This window comes from Solea solea, chromosome 21 (genome assembly GCF_958295425.1).
Source record: "Solea solea chromosome 21, fSolSol10.1, whole genome shotgun sequence".
Lineage (NCBI taxonomy): Eukaryota > Metazoa > Chordata > Actinopteri > Pleuronectiformes > Soleidae > Solea > Solea solea.
Window position 1 is genome coordinate 20,512,076 of NC_081154.1, and position 12,603 is coordinate 20,524,678.

General features: G+C 41.8%; 1 protein-coding gene across 1 annotated transcript; it reads right to left on the reverse strand.

Annotated features, from left to right (window-relative positions):
• Window positions 1-11,407, reverse strand: eif3c (eukaryotic translation initiation factor 3, subunit C). The gene is made up of 23 exons (XM_058621692.1): window positions 11,249-11,407; window positions 9,912-10,029; window positions 9,762-9,827; window positions 9,484-9,673; window positions 8,550-8,675; window positions 8,038-8,089; window positions 7,434-7,558; window positions 7,202-7,332; window positions 6,847-6,997; window positions 6,512-6,615; window positions 4,705-4,846; window positions 4,422-4,547; window positions 3,701-3,794; window positions 2,646-2,833; window positions 2,286-2,510; window positions 2,001-2,192; window positions 1,634-1,805; window positions 1,398-1,557; window positions 1,234-1,299; window positions 1,016-1,103; window positions 744-909; window positions 198-248; window positions 1-111 (listed from the first exon to the last, which is right to left on the reverse strand). The coding sequence occupies exons 2-23, from the start codon at window positions 10,007-10,009 to the stop codon at window positions 32-34; spliced, it is 2,793 nt and encodes a 930-aa protein (XP_058477675.1). The 5' UTR covers window positions 10,010-10,029; window positions 11,249-11,407; the 3' UTR covers window positions 1-31.
• Between the last annotated feature and the right edge of the window lie 1,196 nt (window positions 11,408-12,603).

Sequence of the window (12,603 nt, forward strand, 5' to 3'; positions counted from 1 at the left end):
TCTTTATTCATTGACTTTATTAAAGCATCCTTCAGTAATTGCCCTGGTTCTGGTTTCTGTAGCCTCCTCTCTGGTAGCCTGACTTATTCTGCTGGTAGCCACCTTTCTGATCTGTGAACATGAAAAAGAACAACAAAGATTCAATTAGTTTTAAATGTAATGATGAAACAGTCTTCTTCATAACCGTCGTGACTTACCTCCTCCTCTCTGGTAGCCTGACTTATTCTGCTGGTAACCTCCCTTCTGATCTGTAACACAAACACAAACACAAACACAACAAACCGTGACCACTGTGACTTCAACAAGGAGGAAGGAAACATACTAATGAACCCTCTTATGAAAATGCAGACTTAGTGTTGGATTCCACTCATTACTACCTTTCATTTAGGGACAACAAGACTTTAGCTTGTGTTCGCTTTCCTATTTGGCTTAAAGACCATGGTGGGGAATTACAGAGGAGCTGTGAAGTCCAGCAGAGAAGCTGCACATTTTAAATGAGTGCTGGACCTGCTCAACACACACACACACAATCTTGTTTTTTCATATCTCAGTGAGGACATCTGTTTTAAAGTGCATTAAGCTTTTCTTTTTCAGCTATATTTGTCTAGTCTCCATCTCCTCTCCTTCCTTCCTTCCTTCCTTGTGTAACCTGAGCCCACCCTACTGTCCTCATGGTCATTGACACTGTGCAGGTGTGTAGTTAAGCTGCGACGGGGCTTCAGGGAAACTCAGTGAACCGTCACCTCTGTTGAAGTAGCCTCCGTAGATGCCCTGTTTGAGGTCAAACACGCGCTCGTTGTTCTCCACCAGGCTACCCAGTTTCTCGGCCAGCTGCAGGGCCATGTTCTGCAGGGAGGTGGGCTCCGTGCGGTGCATCACCACCGTCTGTGTGGGCTGGTCCAGTGACGCCTGTTAGAAGAACACAAGGATCATTTCAAGTCCTTTTACTGGAAGAGACAAACACTGCAGATTGTGATTAGGATTAAGAAGAGAGCACTGAAACTGTGACACCCACCATCAACTCCTCATTGATGATCATCTTACTGATGATGCTGTGAACTGTGGGGATCTCCAACTCAAACATCTCAGACAGAGTCTGCATGCTGGAGGACACAAGGACACACATTTGTCACTTTGAGGGTATCTCAGGTTTGCAATCACACCAGCAGGTGGAGCCACACTAATTAAAGCTCCTTCTGGTGCAGTGGATACAGAATAAAGTAGTAGTCATACCTGATGGAGTCATACACGCTGCTGTACGTGAACAGGTAAGTCCTCAGTGACTCCTCCTGGATCTTCCTGTAACATGGATTCAAATGAACATGATTATGACCGAGCTGAATGAGACAGACACATATTACTGCATGAGATAAAAGAGCATGAATGTTGGTTCTCACCTGACAAGCATCTCACGCACTCTCTGAGTCTCAGGAAACAGGTCCCACACCTTACAGTTCATCTTCTCATTGATGATGAATGAGTGACAGGTCCTCCAGTCTCCCATCTTCATGGCCTTGCTGGCAGCTACCACATGCTCCCTCATGCTCTCTGGGGGCCCTGGAGGAGAAACAGTGACACAATGTCAACAGTGCTGTGTAGGACTAATGTAACAGGGCTGTTAGACGTCACATACCCAGTAGAGGCTGTCTCTCTCCCACCCTGAGCTGGTGGTGGAACTGCTTGCTGATCATCCTGCGGCGTGCGTCAAACTCATGAGCAGCCATATACGGGATCTCCAGCAACATGGCTGAGACCAGGTACACACACTCCAGCAGCTCCAGGTTGATGTGCATGTGGAAGGGCACCTGTTCAGAGAGGGGGATGACCATCATGTTACACTGGGCAATATGAACCACAGTATGTGTGTGTGTGACATGATCATTACTAAACCAAAGCGCCTCTCGATGAGGTCCAGTATCAGAATTGAAGGCACTCATTTATTCAATAAGATTCAAATCAGAGAAAAGACTCAGTGACTTTCCTGCTTCTTAGAGACTTACCTGTCTTCTCTTTTCAATCTTCTCCTGCTCAGCGTTCCTCTCCTGCATGTTCCTCATGAGCAAACCCTGACCGAGCAGCTCTTTGGCGCGGCCAGAAGACTGGATGTCCAACAGGGCATTGTGGGCGTCTTTTATCATGCCCTGCCTGAAAGCACAGATGCCCAGTTGGACCATGGTTCTGTTGTACAGGATCTAAACAAACAAACAAACAGGTGGTCAGTTACAGTCACAGTGAGGCCTGACTCTCTTCAGTGCTCTTGTGTAGCGTTGCGTCTGCAGACCGACCTGTACGGGCGGGTCAGCGTGCTGAATGTTGTCCTGCAGGTGGCTCATCAGCATCAGGTCTCGGGCCTGGTACCAGCGTGAATGCAGAGCGTGGTGATAGATGTGGCAGAGGATGGCGCAGGTGCGGATACGGTCCGTGCGATCCTTGGCGTAGATGAACTTGCAGAGGCGATCCATGATGATGGCGCTGTCGTCGCTCTCGCTCTCCTCTTGGTCCTGCTCAGACTACACAGCACGTTATATAGAGAAACATGTCACTTCCTGCCCTTCTCTTAATCACCTTATTGTATTTGGACGATCTTTAAAATGTATATCAAAACAAATGTTCTTATTTCTCTATAACATGTGTGATTTTCTCACCTTGGTCTCTCCCTGGAGGCCGAGGCTGCGCCGGTGGGCCTTGTAGTCAAACTTGTAGTAGGTGTGCATGATCCTGCGCAGGTAAACGCGGCAAATCTCCTCTGTGGAGCCCTTGTTCTCCAAATAGTTTAGCAGCCGGTCAATGATGCCACAAACTCTTCCCTCGTCTTTCAGATTGTCAACATATTCTATAAAGTGGGAGCAAATAAATAAATGTCAAAATGCTTATCCAATAATCTATTATTCCCTTTTACCTGGGATGTGAGATACGAGACAAGAGCTTTAGATGTTACATAAATGCTTCAACAAGTGCATTAGACGTGAGCGACGCACGCTGCAGTAACCATGTCAGTTGTGAGGAAAAAAACAAAAAGAAAACGGCCATGAAAAGTGTTACCAAGGCATTTCTACTGTTCACCACTCAGGACTCTGGGCTGTAATCAACCAAATTAATTCTTGGTCGACTGAAGCCCTGAAATTTCGACTCAAATCGACTAGTCGGCTTCGCGACTGAGACGCAAACAGATCGCTGCCGTTGTTGCGGGCGAGTGTGTCTGCAGATATACAACAAATCAACGATTATTAGACTAAATCTTGGAAATATGACAATTCTGATATGATCATGTACTCAAAACAGACGGAGCAACATAAAGAAGACAAGTTAGCTTAGCATTTGGATATGATTGTAGTCGAGCTGTGATATGAAAAGTGTTGCTGGCAAACTTTGCATTCGACTTTATCGTCATCTGTTTTTGTAAAACGCTGCCACACTGTGACGTCTGTGACATGGATGTTAGAGGACGACTGACTGTCGCTCAACATGAAATAAAACCACCAACATACTTTAATCTATCTGCCTCTTGTGGGTTGGGCTAATCATAAAACACTGAAAACAAGGGGGGTGTTCTCTGAAGACATGCTCCATTAGCACTTGGTACATTCCTCCAGATGAAATCAAATGAACAAAGACTGTATGAAATTACCACGGAAGAAAGTGGACTTATCGGAATGTGAGTGGAACCAGTCGACAAGACTGGATCTGTTGAATAACTCACCTTGAGAATGGGGATCTGTGTTCTGCATGATCTTGGTAAATTCTTCATCCATTCTTTCCACCAGTGTCAAGACGCAGCCACGCACCCTGAACGGCTGCAAACGCACAACAAATACATATATCAACTGTATTTCTATGCACCAACACTGCTGTATATGTTATGTGTGCACCACTAACAATATTAAAACTCAGGCTGTGGCTGAACAGTTTATGTTCTGTTTGTTTTCTCTGGACTTTATTAATCTCTTTTTATGGAAATTCTTTCTCTGCATTTAACCCATCCAGAATATATCCACATCTAAAATATACAAATGACGCAGCTTCCACAAGTGAAAACTTTGCCTTTCTTTGCCTTACTATGCCAAGTCCTTGGAGATGATCAAGTCAAGTCACATTTTATTTATATAGCACATATACAAACGGCTGAGCCGCAACCAAAGTGCTTCACAGAAAGTGCTTAAGTGCTAAATACAAAAAAGACTTAAAAAAAAGAAAAGGGTTAGAAGACGAAGACTGAGTTAGACAATTTAAAAAGACACTAGTCAAAGGCAAGGGAAAAAAGGTGGGTCTTGAACTGGGAAATTATTTAAAGACTGGGCCGCCCAGATGTGATGATGCATGTTGTAATTGAGATTGAGCTTTGGCTTGGTGCTCTCACCAACCACAACAAGCTGCACCATAAAAATATCAGCAATGAAATCAAGAACCATAAAAGAAAATACCTGGTCAGAGATGCTTAGGGTCTCACTGTCCTCCGCTATGTTCTCTCCAATGAAGATGTTGCTGTTCTCAAAGAGGATGTCCAGCATCTCGTCAATACACTCCAGACACTTTTTCCACATATCAGCCTAAAGACAAGAGGTTCTTTTGTTAGAAAACATCGAAGCATTCATGACTTTTAATGGAGGAAAAATATAACTATATTTAACGGTTCTTTGTTGAATTAAAATCCTTCAGATTCATCTTTCTCCAGGTTGTAACGTTTAGTAAAGACGTGTTACATACCTTCATGAATGCTGCCAAGTTGGGGTTGTAGTCATACAGGGAGGCAATGATGTTGATCTTAATCTTGACCAGGATTCCTTGACCCAGGTTATGCTCATTACATATGCCTGCCAGTGCATGCAGCAGTTCAATTTGGGCAGCCCTGTTAAATGGACAATAAATGATTGTTTTTATAATTTCCTCATGACTTAAACAGTGATAGTTGAAGCTTCTGAAGTTAGGTCACATAAGGTACTGACAGTCAACTCTCTGTACAAGCCCTCTTTGTGCTGCTGGGAACCGGACTGAGGCCCTCAACTAAGCTTTATCTTCAAACCCTAACACCCGCGCTCTCCCAGAGAAGCTCTGGGTAAAAAAAATGAGTGGAACAGGATCACGAGAAAACAGAAAGCCGAGAGAATATATTGATGCTGGAGATCAACGGACGCAAGAATTGTGAAGCTGCTATCAAATAAGGGTGTTGATTTCAGTAAATATGAACTCCCAATGCTGCAAATTCAACTAATGACCATTTTCAGTTCTTTACAACCTATAAAATGTTTTGAAACTGTTGTTAGGTAATAATTTGGAACAGTGCTTTTCATCGATATATAATAATTGAACATTTTTCATGACCCATTAAAAATGACTTTTATTCTAAACTCATAAACTTATTATATCTTATTTTAAGCACTACAGTTATCAATCAGACCACAGAGGAAAATAGTAATGTCAAGCACGTTCATGAGATTTAGAACTCGGTTATGTCTTTGTAATGTTTAGATGTTTTATCATACGGCAGCATGACATCATTATCATAGCAGCAGATGATGTTGATTGCCGTGCCGTACAGCGCGTGTAATCCAGGGGGTGTGAGTGAATAAGTTTGTTGATGGTAAGCAATAAGCTCTTGGTGGGTAATTTGCAGGTGACATTGTCGTGACTGTGGTCTGACTTTAAGTAACCAGCCACACTGGCGAGGTAGTGTGTCCTTTGTTTTTTTACTAACGATCTCCTCGCGTTGCCGCTTATTCTTGCCTGTGTTCACTCGATGTTCACGTGCTGCTGCTGTTGTGAGTGAGACGCGGGGAAGAGGATGTGACTGTGACTGTTCAGTCTACAGGCTGCAACATGGAGTGAGTCTGTTCATGCAACCAAACCTGATTCATCTATTTTTCTAGCACTTTTTTGTTTTGTTCCCCTAACAAAGTTCAGTCACTTTATCGAACATTTGTTCTATTGATATCAGGGAAGTGTCCATCGCGATACATATTGTTATCGTATTATCACCCAGCCCTAGCACTACGCGATCGCTATTTGGTCAAGGACAAATGTTTTAACCATAGGATCTATACCTGGTTAAGAATGTGGCCACCACATGTTTCCAGTCTCATCTCTAGTTTAAAAGTGCCTTTTCCAAGTGGAAACTAAAGTTTGTAAGCTACTCACTCTGCCACACCAGAGTCCAAAGAGAAAATTCTCATTGTTAGCTCACTGGAACATGGGAGCTGCATAAATGCTCTCTTAGAGCAACATTAAGCAGAAGACATTTTCTTTGGATACCATAAGCAGCTAGGTGTAGGTTTTACTTGGTAAGCCTTTTGTAAAATGGCTAAAATCTGTTTCTTAAAGTGTCCTACAGGCAGCCATGTTTTCAGTGAGGGCAAGCGTCAATCAAGACATGAAAGAAAGTGGTGATTTTCTACACGTATGGACATTATTTTAAGTCACAGAGACTCTAATTTCTTGCATTTTAAAAGGGTAACACGTTATCAATGCCAGTTGTTTAATATATGAAAAAAAGATGACATTTTCAGTAAAATGTTACCTGTCTGTGCCCTTTTTGCCTCTTGCTTGCAGGATCTCATTCAGCTTCTTCACCACCACTGGTACATTGATCTCTGTGCCTTTGGCAAACATCTTGGGCTTTTCCTGATGAATTAAACAAAATTATATACACAGATTATTTCCAATCCAATAACATCCATAAACAATTGTATAGCCTCAGATTTATGTCAAAAGTCATGAGCAGTAAAACATGCTCACGAGCAAATAATATTTCTGCGTATGTGCAGTAATATTGTCTCACTCTGTGGCAGAATCTTGTGTCAGTAACAGAAATCATGACGGCAGAATGTCTAAAAAGTATCACAGTCTCTTTACCTTGACCATGGGGGCGCCTCCCTTCACCTTCTCCCAGCCTCCCTCAACCTCCTCTCCTTCTTCCTCAATTTCCTCCTCTAGCCGCTCCTTCTTCTTGAGCTTCTTCTTCTTGCTGACCTTCTTTTCAGTGGACTTCTCACTCTCCTGGGTCCTGAGGACCGACACAAGAGTGATGATGTAAACAAAGTTTGCGAGATCGTATCCAAAAGGAAGTCATTGAAATTCTCTCACAAGACACGATGCATTACACCCACTTCATCTTTTGAAATGTAATGGATAGTTTGAAAAAGCAAAGTTGGACGATAAACACTGGATCGATTGTTTTTGAGTTTTGAAACTAAGAAATGAGACTTACTTCTTGAGGAAGACCAAAGCCAGGGAGGAACTCTTTCCCTCTCCTTCATCTGAGCTCTCACTGCCACTATCTACAGTGTCTGAGCCCCAGTCTTCAGCATCCTCATCGTCGTCACTGGAAGACGACTCATCCTGTCAGGGAAAAAAAACATTTGCTCAGGCGTCTCCTCACACTGGAGTTCATGTTTGTCATGGACCAGGTTTGGGGATTCTTGTATCTTGCATCTTCTTACCCCGGATCCCTTGGCAGACTTGAGGAACTTGCTGGCATCTGGAACAGGCTCAGGCTTCTTCTTCAAAAAGGCCTTGGCTGATACACCTTCATCACCTTCCTCTGTCTCACTTTCAGAGGAGGAGCCTTTGAAAGAAAATGATGATGAATAACACACAATATTTGCACTTAGACCATTATTATGCTATAAATTTCAGCTGGAATCTTGATAGCAAACAAAAACTGTTTTTAGGAATTGTAAAGCTATTCCAACTCTCAAGTAGGAACTTGTTCACAAAACTGTAAACAAGGGATAATCAGCAAATTTTGACTTTATCCAATCAACTAGGTGGAGGCTGGTTTTAACGGTTGAATCGATTATTGATTGATAAATTATTGCTAACTATTCTGATAATTGATTATTTTGTTTGAGTGTTGTTGTTTTTTAATAATGAGATTTCTGATATTTCAGCTCCTTAAATGTGAATATTTCCTGTTTTCTTTGTTCCATATAACAGAACTCACTAAAACCCAATCATGTTTGAGAACATCATTTTGAGGTTTGGAAAACACACAACATCAAAGACGTTAAGATGGCTAGTTTTATAAAGTTCTCTGAAACTTACCAGATTCCTCTGGCTCTTTCTCCTCCTCTTCATCTGCAGACTCTTGTGGGTTCTAATAGACACAGAAAAGACAGCAGGATTTTTAATTTAACATTGCAATCACGATTAATCAGCCCTGCCCAGTACGAGACATCAGATGACATGACCGGTCAAAGTGATACTTCACCGATTTGCATTTAGCTTTGTGTTACTAGAATAGGAAAACACCATAGAGTTGAAAAATTGGGATTCCCAACCTCAGTTTTCCCTGAGTCGAGAAATATCTTCTTTCTTTTTTGTTACGTGGCCACCAGTGACACTTGGTCCAAGCCTTGGTCTGAGGATTGAAACTGCAACGCTAATTCCACACTTTTAGACCCTTGTAGGGGGACGGGACCTCATTCCCAGAATGTAAACAGTTATGCTAACAGGACCAAGTGTATACAAAGCTAAATGCAAATCGGTGAAGTATTCCTTTAAGTTTCAATGAAGACTGGTTAAGTCCATACTTGAAAGTGAGTTTTCTGAATTACCTCCTTGTATGCAGCTATTTCCGTTTCATAATCTCTGTTGTACTTGCGGATCTTCTGACGCAGTGTACTGAGGGCTTTTGCGTTGTTCTTGTTCATCTTCTTCTTGCCCTCTTTGTCCTCCCAGAGCTGGAAAGAAAATCATATTAATGGGACACTAAACACAGCAGACTGAACTAACTAGGGATATCACCCACATCTTTTCCTGCAAACCAACATGACAACCAAGTTTAATAACAAAGTTAGCAGGGGTGTAACGGTGTTAGAGACACGCTTCAGTGCCTCGGTTTTGACATCAGTTGGGTACATTTTCGGTATGGAAACATGGGTCTGTCTGTATCTTTATCAATCTTTATTATAGAGCTGAAACAATTAATCGGTTAATCGATTACTAATTTAAGCGACGACTATATTGATAATCGATTAATCGGTTTTTCATGATTAAAACAAGATTTCTGATTGTTTTAGCTTCTTAAATGTGAGCATTTTCTTTATTTCTTTGCTCTGGATAACAATGAACGACATACATTCCTACTAATCCCTAGGGGAAGCATTACCATATCCAAAGAAAATCATTTGGCTTTCTACACTGCTGCTGCAATTCACTGGGAAACCAACGTTTTCCCAACAGCAAAGCTGAAGGAGCTCCTCAAGCCGCGGCTTCTCACTTGCAGTCTCCATCTGTGCCGACGTTACCCCAAGATTCCACTAAACGCTCCTGCTGTCCGGCCTTGTTGCATATTGCACAGTAACAGCAGAACGGAGCCGTCATGCGACGCAACATGCATGTATTGCCGCTACAGTAGGGTGGTTGCCGCTAACATAATTCAAAAATATACACGCGTGTACCAAAAATGTATTTCATACATGCCGAGGTACCGCTACACCCCTAACATTTAGTAAAGTAGTCTTGATAATTATGGCTTGAGGCACTGACCTGGTTCAGATAGTCCTCCAGGTCAGCCAGAAGCCGGATGTAGAAAGCAGGAACACCTTCTTTGTCCACGATGTTCTTGCTTTTAATGAAGGCTCGACATAACTGCTCAAACTCCTCCAGACATTTAGCCATGTCACGGATCTTCATGGCATTGCGGATGGTTTTAATGAGGTTAGTCAACTCCTCAAATCTGCAAATGAAAAATGAATGCATTCAAATGCAAAATCTGACAACATCTGTAAAGTTTTGTTTTTAAAGGCTTGCTGCATGACACCGACCTCTTGTCTTTGGCACTGCGCACCACTCTCTTAGTGTCCTCCTCATCATCACTAAGAAGCAACGACCTGTGAAGACAATACATGTGTGTGAGACCTCACTCAAACGTACAGTTAGTCATGTGGATGGGATTTAGATAAAGTTGCACTGACTGCTTGAATGTTGCCCCGGATGCTTTAGGGGTGATCTCGTCGGCAGACGAGGACTCCTCTGACTCACTGTCAGACCCGGTGGCAAAGAAACGGGACATGGTTGAGATAATTTGTCAAGCTGCAAAGACAGAAAATGGGATGTTTTTAAGAAAAAAACAAACACTTATCATATACCATATAAGTACACTTAATCATGCATGCACAAACTATTTTGACTCTTATAACTAACCACATGGATCACAACGTTTTTACTCAGAAGAATAGATTATGCTCATGAACGCAAAAATATAAGAGACTTCCAGTAAAGTATGTGAATTTCTACTTCCCATATTAATTACAATTGGTTTATAGCGTTTGACACCACTGGTAATTGCATTAAGATCATATGTCACATAATATCATGTGATATAATACATCTGTGTTGCATACGCTGTGAAATGACTGCAATATTATAAACAGTGATGAACTACAGTTGACTTATATCATGTCAGCTGTATCCCTCTCCCCTCCTGCATTTGTTCCGAGTGTAATGCACCGACATCAAAATTGCAGTTTAAGGGAAAAACACATTACCTCGCACAATTAAATATGACGTCATACAAGACCCTGCAACGTAATAATACATTAGGTAGTGACTCATTTTGATACGTGACAATCAATATATAAGAATGGATTAATAGAAACGCCACGTTTAATTGTATTAATCGCTTTACCAATCACTGGTGATTCCATGTCAACACAAAACAATGTAGCTGGCAGAAGCTAAAGTACAACAAATACACGTCTGAAAGAAAATAGTTCTTAACACACGAGACAAGTGTGCAACTCATAAACACACTGGAAAATGTTAGCTTCATTGTATCGTGCATGCTATGCTGCTACGATAGCAGTACTTGTTTCACTGTGTGAACGTGAACACGCTTTAATAATTTCACATGTGTTATTTAAAAACATGAGTCACTTTAACCGGTTAGCTTTCTTTCGCCGGTAATATCAGCATCCTCGGTCTCAGCGTGCTAACATATACGACACCCGCCACTAGCTCACACTGTTAGCACGCTCTGACAGATGGGTTAGCTCCTGAACTCTTATTGGCAATTTAAAGCACTTTGTTTCAACAGTACCGTTTAGAATCTACGTAACATTGGTGCATGTTACAGTCTGCTGACTGCTGGCAACTAACCACCGACCGAATTCATATCAGAAAACAGGCAGGACACGTTGCTGCTAAGCTAACTCAGAGTCCACCAGGCCTCTTCACGTGCGTAACAGGCAAAAACACTAATTTACAAGAAATAATGTTCACATAATTCAGTAAAACATCGACGCAGACTCACCTATGACCGTGTGAAAGTTACCCTGGCGTGTGTCTGTCTGCTCGGAGTCGCTATAAAATCCAGTTTTGCTGCTCAACGGCCACAAAATAAAAGGCGTGCGACAGCCTCGCCGGATACTTGCGTCAGGAAAGGAAGTGCGTAGTAGATCTACAAGGTATAGGGATGGTTAACACACAGCACAGGTCACTATGTGACAAAGGAGACACACGGGCTCCACCAAGCGGCTGATTGCCAACATGTACAACATGACAGGAGTCGGAGTTCTCACTGAATGTTTATTTCAAATACCTCACATACTGTACACACGCTATAAAGATCGCAACAACATTTGTTTTTCATTAAGAATAACTCCATATAGAGGAAGCACGTAGTTCCACGAGGCTCCGGCGATATTTCTTCAATTATCCGATTATTTTACACAATTTCGTTCCAAAAGTGTCATTTTAACGTGAGGAGACCCTGTAATCTGTAATGTGCCTGGACAATTATTTCTTTAAAATAGCCGCCCACATGTAGGGCTGGGCGGTAGGGACTAGAAGTCATATCTCGATATTTTTTAGCTGAATGGCGATACTCGATATATATCTCGATATTTTTCCTGTGATTAACATTATACCATATTAGATAAAAAACCCTTTAAAAAATAACCAAACAGTCCGTTATAAGTTGAAGCTACATGGCAAATGTCAGAGGTCACTGAAATAAAAATGTTCCTTGAAAAAAATAAACAAATCTCTTTCCTGCATGACAATAATATACAGTAATTAATTCAAAAATACAATACTGTTACAATTTTAACAGGAATAAAGATAATAATAATATAATAATAATAATAATAAGATTATAATAATAAGATACTTATTATTAGTGTTTGTGCAAAACTGCGGAAATCTGCAGAAAAAGTGTTGGTGTTGAACCCTCTCACTGCGAAAAGCCCGGGTGTTAAAACACCCACATCACCCACGGGTGCGATGCCCCGGTGTGTGTGTGTGTGGCCCGTGTATTGTCATTTTAACGCAAAATGAACTATATTGATACAAGCGATATTGTCCCGTGTTATATCTTGTTTAGAAATATATCGATATATATTCAAATATGGAAATATGGCCCAGCCCTAACAACATGCCCAGAACGAAGCACAAGGTGAAGCTCATGGAGCTCATGGAGCCTGGCGAGGAGGCTACTGCTGTGGAAACAGCAGCAGCACTGACACAGATATTTTCCGAGCAATGGATCAAAAAATGTCTGAAAACATCACCAAAGCCATAGACGCTAAAATAAACACGGTGCTTGAGGCTATAAGAGACCAAACAACCCAAATTCAGGCGCTAGGCACCCGAGTGGAAGAGGTGAAA